The 21,350-nt window shown below is 34.6% G+C and overlaps 2 protein-coding genes across 2 annotated transcripts; one reads left to right on the top strand and one right to left on the bottom strand.

Moving 5' to 3' along the window:
• The first annotated feature begins 5,921 nt into the window (after positions 1-5,921).
• Positions 5,922-7,357, top strand: LOC140177572 (uncharacterized). The gene is made up of 4 exons (XM_072210699.1): positions 5,922-6,048; positions 6,157-6,610; positions 6,748-7,015; positions 7,103-7,357. Exons 1-4 carry the CDS (start codon positions 5,922-5,924, stop codon positions 7,355-7,357), a joined length of 1,104 nt encoding a protein of 367 aa, XP_072066800.1.
• Positions 7,358-16,653: 9,296 nt separating this feature from the next.
• On the bottom strand, positions 16,654-20,774 carry LOC112733672 (zinc finger BED domain-containing protein RICESLEEPER 2-like). Its single transcript, XM_025782711.1, has 4 exons — positions 20,763-20,774; positions 17,057-19,019; positions 16,907-16,938; positions 16,654-16,758 (listed from the first exon to the last, which is right to left on the bottom strand). The coding sequence occupies exons 1-4, from the start codon at positions 20,772-20,774 to the stop codon at positions 16,654-16,656; spliced, it is 2,112 nt and encodes a 703-aa protein (XP_025638496.1).
• Between the last annotated feature and the right edge of the window lie 576 nt (positions 20,775-21,350).

The raw sequence follows: 21,350 nt of genomic DNA, 5'->3' as shown, positions 1-21,350 counted from the left end.
AATTTCACAATTTAAATGCATAAACCACAAATCAATACTCATTACCCAATACATCAAATTTTCAATACACCAAGCATACAAGGCCACACAATTCTCAACCCAATCATTAATTCATATTATATACCAACTATGCATATTAGCACCAACCATTTACACAATCCAAACTTAATCCTAGGGGCATCTAGCCTAGGAATTCTCATCACACCACACGGTACTTAAATGAAACTTAAACCGTACCTCTTGTAGCTAAACCAATTGAGCCTCTTCTTTGGAAGCCTTCACCAACCTTAGCTCCAAGCCTCACCAAAGCTCCTCAAGCAATACCAATCTCCCAATTATGCACCAACATCACCAAATACACTAACATAACCAATATCACATTCATACATCAACCTAGGGCTCATAAAAATGACAAATCACAAGAGTTTGAGCACTTCTTACCTCAGCCCATATGAAGTAGGGATATAACCCGCTTAGAATCCATGTTGGAGTATCCCTAAACACCCAAAATCACAAGATTTCAATACTAACTACCTAAAAACATGTAACAGTGGGGAATTTTGAAAACTGGGCAGAGATGAATGGAATACTCACCACAAAACTTAGATAAAACTGTAGAGGATGAGAAGAGCAACGCGTGGCCACAAACGACTCGTCAATCGGAGCCTCGTAGCTCAAGTTATGGTGGTTTGAAGATCAAAGAGAGTTAGGTTTTCTCTCTTCTCTTCTCTCTTCCCAAATCAGCGCCCCAACCCTTCCTTTTAGGGTAAAATGAGCTGAAATGCTCATAACTAATGTTTATATATGTTGGGTATTGAGTCCACTTAGGCCCGGTTCACTTATTTTTGTTCGTTAGCCCAATTTTGGGCCAAAACCCTTTAAGATTAGCGCTCTAAATCGCACTTTAAAAATTTCTACCTCCCCTAATTATAATTCTTCATTCCTTAATCTTATTTACTCATAATCAATTTCCTTAGCTATAGTACCAGACAGATCTTAGCCGGTACTACTGGTCAAAATTCTATTGCGCGCTTTTACGCAGAAAACTATGTTTTTCGACTCGGAAAAATTCACTGAATCCAAATATCATATTTAAATTATCAAATTCCAACTGCCAAATCTTCCAACCATATTCGCTCCTATTTAACTCATTATTTAATTAATTTCGGTTAGACCGGGTATTACAAAAAGCATCAATTTCCAAGAAAAGGGCAGAATTCATCATGCTGTTGTTAAATCAAGAGCATAATTAATCAATAATCATGAATATGAGTATGGAGTTGTTGAATCAGGGGAAAAGGAAGAATAAAATAAAATAAAAATAACATCAATTATGAAATCATCAAAATGGAGAAATAAGGCGAAAGCTAGTGCACTCCAGGTAAAGTAGAGAGTGCAGCTCTCTTTAAAAGTTAACCTACTATCAAAAGTTATCAAGTAAATTAAATTTATTTATTATTGTTATTATTTTTTTCTTTTTTTTTCATGGGTTGAATAAACAAATTGACACTGACAAAAAAAACTAATTCCCTCTTTTAACACATGACGACCTTTACACCATAAAAGTACTCAAGAAAACTTGATCGAATTCTTCCATTACTTTGTTATTGTCGATACGATGTCTTCAAGCATCTTCACTGTTTTGTTTGCTGGCGGTGCTTCCACTATCATTCTGGCTAGCCACAGATTTTGATGCTCTTGAACCCACTCTCTTCCACTTCTGCCATGAATAACCTTCAAAGCCCGAAAAATCGCTGCCATAGAAGAGGAAGAAGCCTGTCTGTCACCGCTACTAGTTGGCTAACTCCAAACACAAAAATGATTCTGTAGAAGAATTCCGGTCTCCATGAAGGCGCCATAATTCTCAGATGACGACGCAGTCAAAGCACAAAATACATGGCAGTTACAACAAGTCCATTATCTTTTATTTTAAATTATCCTCAACGTGTACGTAATAGAATGAAAAATTAAAATACAATTATATTTAAACAATTATTTGTATTACGTTTTTATTGATTTATTCAAAAAATAATTAAACTTTAAACTAATTAGTATAAAATATTACAGATAAAAAATTAAGAGAAATTTTTATTTGTATAAGAATGAGCCTAATAAATAATTATTCTATTTAATATATAATTAAGAGTATTTCTTTCTTTGCCAACGAGCTATAATTCATGGATGTCTTCCTATTTTTGGTAAAAAATGAGTACTTCTTTCTTTTATTAAGTTATATAATATTTATTGAATAGTCGCATAAAATTTGTTTGTCATAGTATTTGAACAAAAAAAAAAAGAAAATGTTATTTTAAGAAAAAACTAATAATATATTTTTAATAATATTTTTATTACAAAATAATAAATTTTAAATATAGTAAAGTAACATTTCAATAAAAAAATTGTTAATAAAAAATTATATAAAATATTTTTTATATGAATTTTTGTTTCGCACAAAATAAAATTATTATATGTTTGTTTGCTTCTTACGTTGTATATATGTTTTTTAAATTAAATTTATATAATACAAAATCTTTTATCATTCACTTCATATTTAATGTTATAATTTTGTTTCACACAAAATAAAATTGTATCTATATATGTATTAATTAAATTTATATAACTCAAAATTTTTTATTATTGTATTTATATTTAATATTATAATTTTATTTTATACAAAACAAAATTTTATTCAAATTTTAATATTATATACATAATATATATTTAATATTATTTTTTTTTTAGATTCTAATATATCTTTTTTTCTGAATTTAGTACATGGATTTTCAACTTATTTTTCATGTATTATTTATTTTAATTCTAAAGCCCAGTAATTATTTTTGTTGTACAGATATGTTGCTTTTAATATTTATATACTATTTTTTCGGACTTCAGCCCAATATCTGAAACTTATAAAAAAATCTAAAATTTATAAAAAAAAATGGTTAACCTGATTAATAAGTTACCTTTTTAAATCCAAACCATTCAAATAAAATATAATAAATAAAGAGTTCAGATTTAACGAATTAACAAGGTGTGCAGCACTCCATACTTAGCAAGGAGCGTTTAAGGATGAGCAAGAATAAAACTCAACAAGAAAGTTATAATCGAACCACTCTAACCAAATATGCGATTCACATCGCCTGATCCTTCGATAGAAAGTGACACCGTGATACTCTGAGCTTTGCGACCTTGGTCCATGTCTACTCTTCTTCACCTATTGCGTTCTTTGAAGAACCATTCTTTGCTCCACCGCCACCACTGCCGTCGCACTACCACTGCCACGATATTTCTTCATAACAAATTCCAACCACGCTATATATGCATGAAAAATGTAGAGAAAAAGTGAAAAACAAAAGAATATCCAAACTGAGTTAAATAAATAACAATGAAAAAGAAAAATGAACAAACAGAAATTGAACTTAGGTGATTGATGGAGGTGCCGGCGGTGGCTACGAACTCACTCTCTCTGATCTCAAAAGCTATGGCGTGTAGACAAAGGAAACAACATATTGACAGAGAATCTTGATGGCGGCAAAGACGAGGACATGAATGGCGACCGTGGTGAGCTTACTCTCCCTTTGATCTCGAACACTACAGCAAGCTTGATGGTGATAATGGCGGAGATGAATGTGACGGTGGCGAGTAGATCTAGGGATTCAGTATTTTAGATCTCACGTTTTAAGTTTCTTTTTTCAATTTTAAATTTGTTTGGACAAATTTTTGTTTGGAGTGAAATTTATTTGGGCTTAATTATAATAATTTAGGGTATAAACACTTGTTTTGATGATTGGACTTGAAATTTTTAAATTTTAACTAATAATAATTAATGAGAGTTTTATATTATGCCACAAATAAAAAATGTTGGGGAGGTTTTAAAAAACCTCCATAAAAAAGTCCCATAAATAAATTGAAATTTTGTAGTAGCCGTGGGATGACCGCTCATATGTTTCTGTTGACATGATAATTCTAGTTTGTTTTTTTCTTTTTTCGTTTTTTACTACACAACGCTAACATCGAAACTGCTGAAAACCACTGTTACAACCAGTGTGGCATTCATCATCATCTTCGTGTAAGATTTCGAATGCAAGGGACAATCGGAAGTACGCCATTACAGAGAAGAAGTAAGTCATGTTGTGCATTTTTACTTTCACCCCGTGCGTTGGATATGTACAATTTCTATAAACCATTTAAAACTCGTGGCTGATTTTGTTCAATCCTACTCCACATTGGTCTGGAAACTGTTTTTACAAGTTGTAATTACAGATATGGTTGTTGCGTGATTTCTCAGACATTAACCCATGCGTGAATTGTAATTACTATATTCATCTCAATTAGTATACTAAATTCTACGTGACAATGGCAATGAAAATCGCAGTGGTGGTTCCCAGTCATCGTTATCGCAACTGATTCAGTCTCATTTTTCTGATCCTAATGTTGTTAAAGTCCATGGCCCTGAGGCGTCCGCTATTGAACCAAGTGTTTTTCTATATTCACTATTTATTTTTTTAATAATATACCTTATGCCAGCATTTCATCGTACCAATTGCTTTATTTTGAACAATTTGTTGTGGTAGATGTTTGGTCAATTGGGCTTCCTGCGCACAATTATTTTTATTGTGGAGCCGATATGTGGATTCACGAACGCCTTATGAAAAGAGGGGTCAATAACATTACATTGTTTGGCATGTGCTGCATGAGTGGCAAGGTTACGTTGCCGTTGTTGCTGATTCCTCCTCCGCTGTTGATGTCGTTGTTGGATGGTAATGACGACCAAGCTACGCCTGCATTATTAGAAACATATTAGGTTCTTCAATGGTATGTTTTCATTTACATCCATGGCGGGCAAAATACAGTACTCAATAAATAAAGGGACCGCTCTTCCAATGTTTGTTATCAGTGGCTAGAGTTATCATTCAATAGGGAGTTTGGTGCCAGAAAAATCTATCAAGCCTAAGTTTGCACAACTTTTTTTTTACGATACTGAAAATAAGTTCAAAACAGAGTTGACGCAATTGAGTTAGTTGTTTTGTCTGTGTAATAAACCAAAATGCTAAATTGGTGTTTTGTTCACTCCTTATGATTTCCTTATTTGGTTTGCCATTTTTTTGGCTCATTTATTTTTGTAGGCACACTGGTCAACATAATTCTATTGATCGACAAATTGTAGCTGACCTAAGAGACATGCTTGATTCCAAAAACTCCCTTGCTAAAACATTTCGATATGCTAGGCAGAGATTCGATCAAGATTCAACGACACCTCTTCGGCTCCATCTGATTAAAAAAAGAGATACTGATGGTAGAAGATATAATTTGCCGTCAACGTCTGAAGTTGCTGCTCTTATTGTTGGTGATTTTGATGCAGATAACCTTGCTAAAGATGTGATTATTGAGACACATTCAAAATATTTGAAATAAATTGATGCTAATCACCCTCAGTACCTAGCTCTCTAATATCCTTTGTTATTTTCATATGGAGAAGATGGTTTTAGAAACGATATTTTAATATCTAACAAAAGAGCTAAGAGGAATATTTATAAGAGAGAAACCATCAATATGAAGGAATTTTTTTCCTTTAGACTTCAAATGAGATTACATGAGTCGCAGGTATACTAAAATCTAGACGTTTGTTTCAACAGTTTTTGGTGGATAGTTACACCATGGTGGGGGCTGAAAGATTGTAGTACCATAGACACCATCAAAACAAGTTTCGATCTTATCAACTGGCTGCATGAGTGCTTAATTCAGGGTGAAACAGTTGCTGCAAAAATTGGCAGATGAGTTATCTTGCCATCCTCATTTGTTGGTGCTCCTCGGTACATGTATAACAATTGCAAAGATGCATTTGCTATATGCCGGTATGCTGGCTATCCTAGCTATTTTATTACTATCACATGTAACCTAGAGTGGAAAGAGATCAAATAATGTGTTGCCAGATATTCACTAAGCTAAATGACAGGCCAGACATCATTTGTAAAGTGTTTAAAATCAAGCTGGACGAATTACTTAAAGACTTAAAGAATGAATCTATATTTGGAAAGCCAAAAGCAAGTAAGCATTTGTCTTGTGTTTTTTTGCAACTTCTTACTTTTGGGTTAGTCTGTGTTAACCTGCATGTTGCTTATACCTTTATTTAACCTTTTTTTTTGTAAATTTCAGTTGTTTATACAGTTGAATTTCAAAAGTGTGGCCTTCCCCACTGTCACATATTGTTATTTATTCAACAAAGTGAAAAAACAAGATCCTCCCATGATATTGAGCAGCATATCTCGGCAGAGATACCTGATGAACAAATGCAACCTAAGCTCTACAAATTAGTCCAGAAGTTCATGGTTCATGATCCATGTGGGGTGTTAAATGTCAGCAACCCATGCATGGTCAACGAAAAGTGTTCCAAGTTTTATCCCATGGCCTTCTGTGAGAGAACACTAATAGACAACGCAGGTTTTCCAAAGTACAAACGTCCGGATAATGGTCATACGATGAATAAGAAAAATGTTGACGTTGACAATCGATACATTGTTCCATATAATGCGGCGTTGCTTCTCAAGTACAGTTGTCACATTAATGTGGAGTACACTTGCCAGACGTCTACTATTAAGTATTTGTTCAAGTATGTTCACAAAAAAATGACCATGTAACTGCTTCCTTTTTTTGATCCCATGATGCAGATGATTCGGCTGTTACAGTGGATGAAATACAAAATTACTACGATTGTCAATATATATCTGTGTGTGAGGCTTCTTGAAGACTGTTCGGTTTTGAGATTCAATTTAAAGAGCCTAACATCATTTGCCTTCCATTTCATCTGCCGAATGAACAAAATGTGTTATACGAAGATCATCAACTTCTTGAAAATGTAATCGAGAGTGCGACTGCAAAAGATAGTATGTTTATGGGGTGGATGAAGGCTAACAAGGAATTTGAAGTTGCCTGTAACCTGACTTTTGCGGAGCTACCGTCGTATTTTGTGTGGGATAAGCAGGGCCATCTATGGAGGCCTTGGAAGCAAGGTCATGTGATTGATCGTCTCACCTATATTCCTCAGTCTCATGGAGAGGAGTTTTATTTTCGTTTGTTATTGAATTATCAAAAAGGGTTTTAGACGTTTGCTAATATTTTGTCTGTTGATGGAGTTGCCTTCTACACATACAAAGAAGCCTGTTATGCTCTCGGGCTTTTGCAAGACGATAAAGAATTTATTGATGCAATTAATGAAGCAAGTTCTTGGGTGTCACCGTTTTATATCAGGAGGTTGTTTGCAATGCTTTTGATGTCAAATAACATTGTTTGCCCCGATGTCGTGTGGCAACAATGTTGGAAGCATTGTGCAGATGACGTGCTCTATGACAAAAGATAGATTTCAGGTGAACTTTGCGTTATTTGTTCTTATTGTTTTTTTTGGTGTTAAGTTCACATGACATCATTAATAAATTCATATGAGTTATACGTGCTTCTGTTTTTAGTGTTTTACATCTTATTATCATGCCATGAAATTTTGTTACATGCACGTTTTACATAATTAATTTACGTGTTCAACGTTTTAATGACAAAATCAAGTCCATAACTCTCGCTAGAATTGAAAGTTTGTTGCAAAGGAATGATAGGTCCCTTAAAGAATTCATCGACATGCCATGTCCCGAGTTGTTAGATTCCGTAGACCCTCATGACACAGTCCTCCTTGATGAGCTCAATTTCAATAGGAATGAGTTGGCAACTATTTCCGTGGATTTAGTTAACAGGTTAAATCAGGACTAGCGGGTTGCATACGACACAATATTGAATGCAGTTAGCCGTGACATGGGTGGATTGTTCTTTGTTTATGGATACAGTGGAACTAGGAAGACTTTCCTTTGGAATTCGCTATCCGCTTCAATTAGAGCGAAATGTCAGATTGTTCACAACGTTGCATCTAGTGGTATTGCAGCTTTATTGCTACCAAATGGTCGAACTACTCATTCACAATTTAACGTTCCGCTAAGTGTCAACCAAGATTCCATTTGTAATATAAAATAGGGCACACCTTTGGCACCTCTTATTTCTTCTGCAAAATTAATTATATGGGATGAGGCACCTATGTTAAACAAATTTTGCTATAAAGCACTGGACAAGTGCCTTAGGGATGTTCTTCGTTTTAATCATGGATCTGATCCTGATGCTCCGTTTGGTGGAAAAAGTTGTTGTTCATGGAGGTGATTTTTGTCAGATATTGCCTATGATTCCATATGGTTCTCGAGAGGATATTGTTCATGCATGTATTAATTCTTCGTACTTGTGGCACTCTTGCCATGTGTTGCAATTAACCAAAAACATGAGGCTGTGTGGAGGCCCTCCAAATCTTTGCAATCTAGAGTTACAGAAATTTGCTAACTGGCTGCTCCAGTTAGGTGATGGGTTATTAGGAGACATCATAGATGGCGAATCAGTTGTGAGGATACCAGACAATTTGCTATTGGTTAATGAGTCACCAGCACTTCAAGATCTGGTGTTGTTCGTTTATCCTGATATATTGCTTAATATTTCTAATGTTGACTATTTTAAGGACAAGAGTATCTTGGCACCCACACTTGATGTTGTAACGGATGTTAACAATCATGTCATGTTATTACTCCCTGGTAATGAAAAGGTTTATTTGAGTTCTGACTCAATATTAAATGAAGATGGTCACTTAGAATCTGAATTATACACAATGAGCAGGGAGACGTTGAATGCACTGAACTGTTCTGGTATTCTACAACACTAGTTCTTAAGATTGGTGTTCCTGTCATGCTTCTTCGTAATATTGACCAATCTATCGGATTGTGCAATGGGATAAGAATGCAAGTTAGGTGACTTGGCGATCATGTTATTGAGTGCATGATATTAACTGGTTATAATGTTGGTCAGGTTGTATTTTATTCCCAAGATGAATATGGTCCCTAATAATGAAACATTGCCAATCAGGTTTACTAGGAGATAGTTTCCAATTGTACTATGCTTTACAATGACCATAAATAAGTCACCAGGACAGACACTATCGACTGTTGGCGTATATCTTCCAAGGCCTGTTTTCACACATGGTCAGCTGTATGTTGCGCTCTCTAGAGTAAACAATGCCTCGGGTCTCAAGGTCTTGATCGTTGATACTAATGGTAGAGTCTCAAATCATACTGTTAATGTTGTTTACCGAGAAGTCTTTGTCAACTTGCTTTCTGCCATCAGTAGTTACTAAAATTTATATTGTTCAATTCTCTTAGTTTGCTTTTATGGTGTTATTCCTTTCCCGTTTCTCTAAATCTATATTTAATGGTTGCGAATATGCTCTTGCTTATGTTCATGACACCAACATCTTATGATCCTCAGTTCAAGGGTGCCTCCTTTTTTGTTCCCATGCTTGGCATGGGTCTTAAAACTAGTATATAATAATATTATGTTATATTATAGTAATGGTTTCAAACCTTCAACTCGTATAGGCATTTTCTTTTATAAAAAAATCGCTGCAAGGTCACACAGATTCCTAAGCTAGCACTACAAAAAAAATTACTTTTAGCGGCCATTTATTTTGCTTTTAGCGACAATAAAAATAATCGTTAATACATTTACTGGCAATTAGACATTAGCCGTCTTATGCTTTGTCGCTAAAAGGTTTTAGCGGCAATTATAACATTTGCCGGTAAAGACTTGTTTAATGGCCGCAAAAAGTATGTAATTTTTAGTGGCTATTTTCTTGGCAATTTATATGGCCACCAAAAGTAATTCTAAAATTGCAATGTTATTCACTTTTAGCGGCTATTACTATTGCCGCCAAAACCCATTTTACCGGTAATTTATATAGCCACTAAAAATCATTCTAAAATTATAATGTTATTCATTTTTACCGGCCATTACTATTGCCACTAAAATCTTAAGACTTTTTTTAGTTATAATATACTGAAATTAATTACTACAAAATGAGATATTTTATTAAATTCAAATATTAATACATAAATTTCTCTTGAAAAGTAATAAATGATATTACAACTTCAGAATGAAATAGAAGAAAAGAAAAAGAAAAATGTAACAGACACAAGGAATGTTGTTACGTTATTTTAATCATTTATCAATGTAATTGACATAGATGCCAATGTCCAAACAACTCAATGGGGGAACATGAATGAATATGTGGATAAGGAATATTGGGATAGAATGCAGGAAAAAAGAAACATGCTAAGGCATATATAGTAAACTATGAGAAGGGAACATGATCCGTGGACAAAAATGATATAAGACAATTACTATAACACTATTTATAATTCACACTATGATTCAACTCTACAAGTATCAAAATCTAAGAAAATTACACAGGTATTATCCTTTGTTCTTCGTGTCTTAGCCTCATTCAACAAGGAATTTGCAATTCTTTCTGCAAATTTCTCTCTATCCGTTGCATATCTCTCCCTCATCTGTGCAATTCAAAAAGGAAAGCAGAAGTGTTAGAACAAGTTGATGGTAAGAAAAAGATTGAACTATAAACATTCAAGTGTTCTTTTTATTGAAACCTGAAGAACTAGTTTAGTTGCTTTCTTCATGCTGATCCATCCCATAACCCGTCACTGTACATTTACAGATGCCAAAGTTACTTATATTCAATATGAAAAAATGATCATACAATAAAGCCTAATACTTTCCATGAAAAAAGAGTGCAATATTCAATGACAGTGAACATTGTTTTCACAAAAACACTGCGGAGTGAAAGTTGCTCAACAGAAATTTGGTGCATTGCAGGGTGGGGTGAACCTTGCAATTTAAAATGGATATTCAACACCTAAAGCTTGAGAAGAGCACTATAAAGCCAAGAAACTTAAAACTGACCATTCTCCAAGACTAAGGTGAAAAATTTGAACTTCAATGGACAAAATTCTATCATAATTGATTAAGTCGAAATACCTAGGAAAACAAAGATTAAATTGACCATAAATTGATTCCTTTTGGTCTTTAACAAGATTATCCACTAATTGTTAGTTCTATAAAGAATGTTTGGATATTGCACTAAACCAATTTTCAAATAATGCCAATTAAGAGTTTCAATGCTTGTTTTTGGTTGTTTCTAGTAACTATTAGAAGAATAAACAAGCATAAGTTCTACGTTTAAGTAATCAATAGGTGGATCTAAAGTATATATATCCACATAACAAGGAAAAAGAATAAAAGAAGAAATCAGTGTCATAACTAGGCAACAACATAGGTTTAGAAATAAACCAAATTTACCTGGGAATCAAGAGAAGTAGGATGATAAAAGCATAGATCATCTGGAGAATCTGTTCACATTTTAGAGTTGTATGTGAGAATCTTAATTACAAGGACATAAAATTCTATAACAGGATGGATACAATTAGAATATGTGAGAGAAAAATAGTGTAACTAGAAGAATATGCCAACATACATTGCTACAATTGAGAAAACATAGACCAAAATCAAGAATAGGAAAAACTTGGTTAACACTTTAACAAATTAAGCATAGCTAGTAATCACAGTAAATTAATTTTGCTCATGAAGTGGTGAAAATTGCTATGTTATATCTTACCCCAATCATAGGCAACTAACTTTGATTTTTCAAGAAGTGCATACCCCAATCCATTTCTGTGCAACTCTTCTGCAACACATACATTGCTAAGGTATGCCCTTGTGATATCTGGTTCATTTAACTAACAATGAAACAAATTGATGGACGCAGAATCAAAGTCAAGCTAACACAAAGAAAAACATGCATATACATTAATTTATAAATCTAGGAGAAGCAATAAATACCTCTGGATTTGTCCCTGCAATTTCATCTGGAAGGCTCAAGCACTGATTAAGGTCAAAAGTGCCAACCACATACTCGGTCTTCTCCACCATCAGAAAACTACAAATTCAACTAAAACATCACTAATTTTATCATAAAACAAGTTGCATAAAACCAATAAACGGATCTACAAGGACATAAATAGAGAGATATTTTCACATGCAGGCATGTGGCAATTTACTTGGTGTGATTGAGGTTGGCACCTCTATACATACACTTAACTATAACTATAATAATAACAAAAAGCGGCATAAAACTTAGTTGTTCATCCAGAAAAACAATCTCAAATCTCCCCCTAAGCATCAGAACCTCACTATTGCACAATTTTTTAATGATAATGGAAGAAGAAGTACATGAAGTGCAGAAGAAAACAAGGAATAAATAATCTAAACTCAGTCCTTCCATAGAAGACAAACCTGCAATATATAGGATGGATATTCCAAAATGGAGAACCTAAGAAGGTTAAATTCGAGATGAGAACCCCCACTAAGTTCAATTTATCAATTCCACCACCTGAAACATATCACTGGAACACTTACAGCATTAGAAAACTAGCTAGCATGTACTTTATTATAATAACATCAGTAAAATACAGTCCATAAATGAGGCTCTTGTGCCTTCTACTCGGCAACTCCCTTCCTCGTCCATATGACAGTAGTGGATCAACAGCTGTCCAATCACCAAGGTTCTGTAATAAGTAGCATGGCATATTGGCATGCCATTAAAACAATAAGTTATAGATTGATTAGACCCTAAATTTAGAATTTGAAATACAATCCTTGCATGATAAATTGGTAGATATCTTAGAAATCACCAACCACTCTACCAGCTACTGATTAAGACAAACTTCTGCTAAAATTGGCCTACTATATAGATTTTGGACTATCCTACTCCAATATCTTAGCCAATTATTAGAAACAATAATGTCTTACGGTGGATCATAAAAAAATAGATGCTGTATAAACAAACCTATCTACCTTCCAACAATGCCATCACAAAATAAACCATAGGCAGGTTCGTTCTACCTATTAGCTCTACTCGATGATTTTGTCTGATAAACTACCACATTCTTGAACTAACAATGACAATATTCCAAATTTAAGTGAAAAATCTAGCATGGAAAAAGAAGGAGCATTAATTTAGTTACCTCCATTACTTCATAGCAATTGCATTATACAAAGGTAGAGTCACCAGAAACTGGTGTTGTTTCTTAACCACAGGAATTATAGCCGCTGCATACACATGACACACACCAAAAAAAAGATGTAAAAATCACAAATTATTCAAAAATCTCATAATCGAAGAAATTGAAGATGAAAACCTAAATCAAGAATAATCAAGAGCGGTTAAAATGACATTGAGACCAAATCGAGATCTGAAAATTGTATGCGCACACAAGATCGATGATGGTACAAGCAGCAGAGGTGCGTCGCTTGCAATTGACGATGAAGAAGATCGAGTGAGAGTGGTGATTGTGATATCGCAGTGCGTTTGAGAGATTGGATTGAGATTGAGATTTGAAGAGTATAGTGCACGTGTAATTAGCGACAGTGCATGTGGCGGAAGTGAGAATCTGATCAAGAACCTCCTCAACCTCTGCATTGTACTTCCCTGCCATCATTAACGATGGTTTTGAAGATGAAAGTGTTGCAGGTTCTGCCATATTTTCGTTTCTTCCATGGCGAATGACATTGGCGATAGGAACCAAACCTATCAATGGAGATCTGAGACACGAACAAACAAGAATAGCGATGCGGATCTGAGGAGGAAAGATGAAACATTGAAGAATGAGTGTGAATGATTGAAGGATGATGGATGGCCATCAGCAGTGATCAACGAGAGGGAAGAGCTTGAGGAATTTCTCTCTTTAGGTTACTTGAGTTAAGAAACAGAGTTTCTGAGTCAACTGATTAAGAAGATGAGACAAAAAAATATAATAAAGAATTTGCGGCAATAGAAATAATTGCCAGTAAAATATATAGTAATAAGGGCAATTATATAATTGCCACAATAACATAGCTTAAGCAAAATAAATAGTGGCTATTATATTATGGCCGCTAAAAATTTGTCGCTAAAACTAATTTTTTTTTTTGTAGTGTAGCCATTTGTGAAGAAACCGCTATATGGATACTGCGGTTTCTTCATTGTTCTACTCCTTCAGAAACCAATACAGGGTGTAATAGCGGTTTCCTCTCAGACGTATTTCAACGTAAACCACTATAGGATGTAGCGGTTTATGTTAATACTCTAATCTATCGTACCCTCTTGCAGTTTCCATAATATATAAATGTTACAAATACGTTTACAGTTTGCAAAAGTTGTATTATGGAAATTTTGATCTCCAAACATTTTAATTAAATAAATTGTCCTTAAAAAATTGTCTATATTTATCATCACAAAATTCTTTTGTTTATCATCAATAAATTTTTGTGTTTGTATTTTTATGTTTCTCTTCAAAGATTTGTGATGAGTTTGGAAAACTCTTGTTTAAATTTGATGATGAACAAACATTATTAAAATATTTAATTACAAAATTATTAATTTAATCTTAATTCATATTTGCTTAATTAATAATTTTGTTGTGTAGATTTCATCTTGGGCCGGAAAATAAAGATGTTGCTAGCCCAAATCAAAAAATCAGCCTTGCTACAAGTTTCCTATCAAATGGCTGAATTGTTGTTTTAATGGGCCAAACTCAATGATATTATAACCAAGCCCATACTTAACTTTGATGAATGCTTCCTATGCTTGATCCGCTACACAACTCATCAGGAAAGCAAATGTTAACCAAATGGGCCAATTTTAATTTCAATGTTACAAGCCCAAATTCTATTAAGTGATGAATGGTTCCTACCTTGGTCCGAAACCAAAGAAAAGTGAAAGCAAAGTGCTTCCAACGGAACCAAGCCTTAACCATGTGATGGATTTCAAAATCTATTACATTGTTAATTAATGCATGGGGAACATGAGAGAGAAAAGTTCATTTGAATTGATTGATGGGTGTAATGACTACACGCCACTCTAAGCTAGGGAAGTAAAAGCAACTTTCACCAACTAATTGGTTTATTACATTTGAATTGCTTTTGTTTCAAGCTGTTTATTTTCTCTCATCTCTCTCTTCTTTTCGGTCAATATCCAGAAAATAAAGGAAGCCATGGAAGCTACATGGAGCTACCGAAATGAAGTTGCATGCATCAAGACCATCAAGCTAATGATGGCAAGAAAACATACTAAAATAAAAATGAGCTGTGGCTAAGATACTTACCAAATGTGGTTAGATTTGGTGAGGTTATCTTGAGCTTTGCATGCTCAAAAAGGAAGAAGAAGATCTCGGCCAGCAAGGGAGATTCTTGAAGCATGGCTTGTCTTTGATTCTGCTCAACCACCACAGGGAGTAGCTAGAGTGGCGAAGTGATGGTTGAAGGCAGAGATTGAAGCAGATGAAGTCATCATCATCATGAAGCATCAAGGGCCAGAATTCCATCTTGGAGAGCAAGCCAAGGATGGAGAGCTCGGATTGATGAAGGGTGATGATCAAGAAAGGACTAGAGGTAATTGCATGTTGGTTAATGCATGGTTATCTCTTCTCTCTCTATGTGGCCGAACCGGTTTTGTTGAAGGAGGAAGAAGTTGGTTCGGTTTTGGCTTCAATAAGTGGAGGCTCCCCTCTTCTATATTAAGGGTGGATAGCCACTGTTTGAAGCAAGGAAAAAATTTGAGAGTGCAAGGCACAGAGTTCTCAGAGCTACCGGAGCTAACAGTTTTTTTTCTTCTCCTTCAATGTATTCAGTTTTGTATTTTTCTGTTTAATTTTGTCATGTCTTGAGTCTCATGGTAAAAGGAAAACAGTGAGGTTTGTATGAAAAAGCCATAGAGCGGAAAAAGGCAGAGAGTGCAAAATTAAAGGAAAAAGCCATAGATGTCTTAGAGTTCCTTTGTTCATCTATGTTGTGTTTCATGATTCTGTGGGAATCCCCTTGTAAGTTGGGTTAGCACTTTACAAGTTGTAATCAGATTGATTATAGTGAAATTCCATCATGTTTGTGATGGAGACTGGATGTAGGCTGCACTGCACTTAGCAGCTGAACCAGGATATATCTGGGTGTAATCTTCAACTCTTCTCTCCTACATTTCTATTTCTACTGCACAGGAGCAAAAACTAATATTATCTCGTGCCAAGTGACGAGACAAAAAGAAAAGTCTCGTGGCAAGGGACGAGACAAAACAAAGTTGCTCGTGTCCAGTGACGAGCAAAAACAGAAAAGTCTTCTCTGAAGGTCAGCAAGTGTTAGCATCGAAAAAGGGGGCTAAGATTCAACCCCCCCTTCTCTTAGCCACTGAAACCTAGGGGTGTTCATGGTTTGGTTAATCCAAAAACCAAACCAGTTTTTTGGTTAACCAAAAATATAGTATTGGTTAATTAACCAAATTGGTTTCATATTATAAAACCGGTTTTTAATCGGTTATTAAAACAAAAACCGGTTTTAAAAAATTAACCGGTTTTTACACTAAAAAATTTGTTTTTATACCAAAAAATTAGTTTTTTCACCCCAAAACCAATTTTTACACAAAAATTAATATTTTTACGTACAAAAACCCAAATTTTTTACCTTTTTTCTTTTAAATTAATTTTTTTTAATCTAAAAATTAATTTTTTTTCTTTCTAAATAATACAAGTAACATTTGTAAATAATGAAATCCCTTCCATTGTAAATAATAATTACTTTTCTAAATTTTTGGTGGCAATACTTATCACATACACCAAGAGCAAAGAAGGTATAAGGCACATTGGGATCAAACCCTTCATTCCCAATGGCACTTCAAAAGGCCTCTTTAACGATGGAAATTTTCTCCTAAGCCAAAGAAACGATGCAAATTCCAACAGCAAAAATGACATTGCAACTGCTATAATTGTTGACACCAATATCCCCATCCATGGAGTATTGAATTTCTTTGATCTATCACCAAACATAAACATAAACAAGTCTAATCATATATGAAAAAGCAAGTCTAATCTCTTTACCACCTAAGTGTTTAGAATAACTAAAGAAAACAAACAATCAAGACTTTCTAGTCATCCTCAAGCGCAATTGAACCTGGACCCACTGAACAAGTAATGTCCTCTGATAAAATCAAATCTGCACACAAAAAAAACTATAATTATAACTTTTAAAAAATTATAATTATAAGTTAAACTAAAACATTTTCTAAGTAAATCATATGATATATTTAAGAAACATTTAATATTCAATTTACCTTGCTCGACCTTTTCAAGCTCTTCAAAATTCTCAGGTGCAAGAGAAGAGAAAAAGTCTCCTTTAAGCCAATCTTCGGTACATACAAGGGCTTCTACCATCTTAGGAGTCAATGAGCTACGATATTGATCGATGATTCTTCCCCCCATACTAAAAGCAGACTCGGAAGCTACTGTTGAAACTGGTATAGCCAATATGTCCCGTGCCATATTTGCTAGGACGGAAAACCGATTCGAGTTAACCTTCCACCATCCTAGAATATCCAAAGGCTTATCATCTGGCTCACAGTCTTCATTCAAATAACGATCAAGCTCAGATTTAAGATTGGATTTGCGACCGGTTGATCGGCGATATAACCCCATATCATAAATGTCTTTGGCTTTATCACTTGGACTCGGTTGGGAGAGGGTATCATCTTGGTTTCCTTCATCTGCACCTTGATATAAATTATAAAGTGAATGAAGACAAGAAGACAACTTTGTCTTCAATTCACCGCCCACTTCCGCACCAAAAGAATTAACTAGGCACCACTCAACATAATCCAACTTATGGCAAGGATCTAGAACTACGGCAATTAACAACAACATGTTAATAGTTTTTGCATTTCCCCAATACTTGTTGTATTTTGCTTTCATCTTACTTGCCATAAGACTTATGCTCAAATCATCATCATCACGATATTGTTGAATCCTCCTTCCAAGAGCAAACACTTCTTTCATGTATAAGTTACTAGTGACATAAGAAGATCCAGAGATGCGAAGTGTAGCATCGTAAAACATCTCTAAAAACGGTAAGACGGACTTAGCATAATCCCAATCTTGAATTGAAGGTACCCCTCTTCCCTTATTTAATTCTTCAACAAATTTTTTGTCTTGCATCTCTAATAGCTCAAATGCCTTCTGATGCTTTAAGGCTGCTACTAACATTAAATATGTAGAGTTCCATCGCGTTCCAACATCTATGGAAACAAGACTCTTATGTGGAATATTCTCTTGTGCAATACATGCCTTGAACCTAGTTAATCTTGAATTTGAGGATCTAACATACTTCACAGCATCCCGAATTTTGGTGACCGAATCATCGATCTCCTTCAATCCATCCTTCACAATCAGGTTTAAAATATGCGCACAACACCTCATATGGAGATACTCTCCATTCAAAACTGAACTCTTCCAAGAAATCAGCCTTTTTTTTAAATACGTAACTCCTACATCGTTAGACGATGCATTATCAACTGTCAAACTCAAGATCTTGTTCAACTTCCAGCTATTCAAGCAAGCTTCAACATTTTGAGCCATAATCTCTCCCGTGTGGCCGGTGACTTGGCAAAAATTTAGTATTTTCTTTTGCAACTTCCAGTCCACATCAATGAAATGAACAGTCAAACACATATATGCCATATTCTGACACGAACTCCAGTTATCAGTTGTAAGACAAACTCTTCCTCCGTATCTGGAAAAGTATTTTTGAAGTTGAACCTTCTTTGTTTCATAGAGCATCAAGATGTCACGTGCCAATGTAATACGTGAAAGAGTGTTGAATCCTGGTTGCAGAGCCGCCGAATATTCTTTGAAACCTTGACTTTCTACAAATCTAAAAGGAAGCTCCTCGCGAACAAACATTGATATCAATTTTTCCCGGGCATATTCTGCATCAAACCTACCCACTTGTGCTTCTGGGCTAGGCGATGTGCCTGTTTTCTGTCGTTTGCCTCTATCTGAACCGGGATTGCTTATGCAAATCTTTAAATGTGATCTCATTGCACTTGTTCCATTTCCGCACTTGATCACTTTCAAACAGTGTTGACATTGAGCCTTATTTTCATCATCAGATGTTCTCTTGAAGTGGTCCCAAACTGTTGATCGATTTTTGCGCTCAGATGATGTGGTTGGGAGAGGAGGTAATGTAGAAGCCGAATGCTCTGCAGACTCTGATATGGGAACATCACGATCGGCTACCTCATTCTGAATAAGAAGCCATAAAATCTAATTATTAAATACTTCAACAAAGCAAAGTTATCAAGCACAAAGCCAAGTTCAAACAATATATACATATACTTTGAAACTGATTCCAGGGGTGTTCAAAATGTTGATGTTCACAAACAAGTACAAACAAGCTCAATTCAAAGTGCAAAAGGTGAATAAGTTTCTGAATAAGTTATATCAATTTGAAACTACACATATATACCAATTCAGAAACTTATAACAATTTGAATATATCTTGTATTTGTGATAATGATGATCATCATCAGGTTCATGAGGGAGCGGGCAGAAAGTACAGTATCAATAATAAGAAATTGTGAATACTAACAATAATAATAAGAAATTAAGAAAGCATGTGAAGCTAGCCAGGGATGCATATGTAATTGGTAACTAAGTGTAATTATATATAACAGCTAAGAGTGCCATATTAGCACATTTAAATTGTACGTGTCAGTAGCAAATAATGTTCATCACCAAATAGAAGATGGGACCTAATATAAATTAGCTAGAGTGTGTAGCTTACTGAACTAGATGGAAAAGGCAGAATATAAATTAATGACTCTTGGATTGTAGTTGAAACTGGATTAGTTAATTTTTAATTAAAAATCACTTATTGCCATTGTTGTAAAATGCATGGTACAATGTGCCTTTAATTAAAAATCAGAATATTAATTAATGACTCTTTTGTCATGTGCCTGTATTTGACTCAAATGGTCAATGTCTAACAAAATGAACAGTTAAAGTTAAAGACCTTTTGTTATGTGCTTGTCCACTCTCTATCTACCATATATACCTACCCACCAAGTACGAGATGAATGGAAATTTGACATTATTGCATTGCTCAATCAAAATGCTAAATTTAGAATCTTACTTAGACAACTTCAAACACTATCACCAGTATCACCAGTTGAGGGACTTGGTCTATGACATGGTTTATGAAAGAATGCAATGCTGCCATTTGGAGAATCTACACAAGTTACTGAATGGCGGTGGTTGTTCTTGTTCTCAAGTACAATCACTGTTTTAATTAATTCATCTAATGTTAGATCAAGGACTCAATTAATATCCTGCCTCTATTCTCCTGAAGCACTGGAATTTCATAAAAGAGCTAAATCCTCACATTTTGTCGAATAGTTTTCCTACAATATTTGAATCTGGCAGGAACCTGTACTTCAAGTTAGAAATCTCTAAGCAGAATTTGGTACTAAATAACAAATTTCTATCAGTTCACTCTGTTTCCATTCCTACGTCACTCATCCTACAACCATATACCAAAATATTTCTCAACAAAACTAGCATATAACAGTGATTCTCAGTCCAACTTACACACTGCAAACTCATAGCTATAAGCATTGCATATAACAAATTAACTTCAAAAGATTAAATTGAACAATGTAAAACAAGAATGCAGGACCAAAATCAAAGGAGATGAACAAAAATCCATATTATTTCTTCAACAAAAATCAGAACAAAGAAGCCAGAAACATGTATAAGATAAGTTAGTTTTCTTCAACTAAATAATGATTTTTCATATGACTGACAAATTAAATAAAACAAAATAAAAGCTTGATCACAGAAAAATAGGAACATATGCACTTGAATTGCCAAAGCCATTTACATAACCAGAATTCAAAAACTAAATGTGAACAATTCTCCATTCAATTCACACAAATTAATTAAGTCTTAACCAATCAAAAAGTGAACCACAGTGAAGAAGAAACTTACAGCAGGATCCATTGAAATGAAGAGTTCAATACTGAGAGATTTAAAATCTGTACATTTTCAATCCATTAAAATGAAGAAGTCAGAAGAATACTAATAAAGAAACATAACAGAACAAATCAACAAAATAGAAAAAATCCAGATAACAAATCCAACTCAGAACTCAGAACCAAGGGCAAGGAGGAGGCTTACCTCAATTGATGAGCTCCGGCGAGCCACCGATGAAAGAAGAAGAGAAGCGTAAAAGAGAGATACTCAGGAAAATCAAAGTGAAGACAGAGTCGCGAATGGGAGGTCGAGGCAGAGAGACAGAGTCACGAATCAAGGTGAAGGCTTGAAGAGGTAGAGGTCCGACGAACCACCGGCGAGCTCCGGCGAGAAGCGGAGGAGAAGAAGTGTTGACGACGGCGAACTGGAGAAGGGTGAATTGGGTTTTGTCGAAGTCTGGGAGAGTGAATTTGAAATTAGGTTTTGATTTAGGTTTTTTTAATTTGGTTTTGGTTTTGGTTAACCGGTTAAAAACCGGTTTTTTTTAATTTGGTTTTGGTTAACCAATTTCAAAAAATATGGATATGGTTTTTAAAATTGTTT

The sequence above is a fragment of the Arachis hypogaea genome, chromosome 13, assembly GCF_003086295.3.
Source record: "Arachis hypogaea cultivar Tifrunner chromosome 13, arahy.Tifrunner.gnm2.J5K5, whole genome shotgun sequence".
Classification (NCBI taxonomy): Eukaryota; Viridiplantae; Streptophyta; class Magnoliopsida; order Fabales; family Fabaceae; genus Arachis; species Arachis hypogaea.
This window is presented reverse-complemented; position numbering and strand designations above follow the sequence as displayed.

What these genes read in the sequence shown, in the direction of transcription:
- LOC140177572 (XM_072210699.1), top strand. Translation starts at nt 5,922, where the DNA reads ATGTGTTGCCAGATATTCACTAAGCTAAATGACAGGCCAGACATCATT. An exon ending in ATTTGGAAAGCCAAAAGCAA is followed by an intron (nt 6,049 to 6,156) that starts GTAAGCATTTGT and finishes TGTAAATTTCAG; the next exon opens with TTGTTTATACAGTTGAATTT. An exon ending in ACTATTAAGTATTTGTTCAA is followed by an intron (nt 6,611 to 6,747) that starts GTATGTTCACAA and finishes GGCTTCTTGAAG; the next exon opens with ACTGTTCGGTTTTGAGATTC.
- LOC112733672 (XM_025782711.1), bottom strand. An exon ending in GCTTGAAAAGGTCGAGCAAG is followed by an intron (nt 16,939 to 17,056) that starts GTAAATTGAATA and finishes TTTTGTGTGCAG; the next exon opens with ATTTGATTTTATCAGAGGAC. An exon ending in CAGAGGACATTACTTGTTCA is followed by an intron (nt 16,759 to 16,906) that starts GTGGGTCCAGGT and finishes GTTTGGTGATAG; the next exon opens with ATCAAAGAAATTCAATACTC.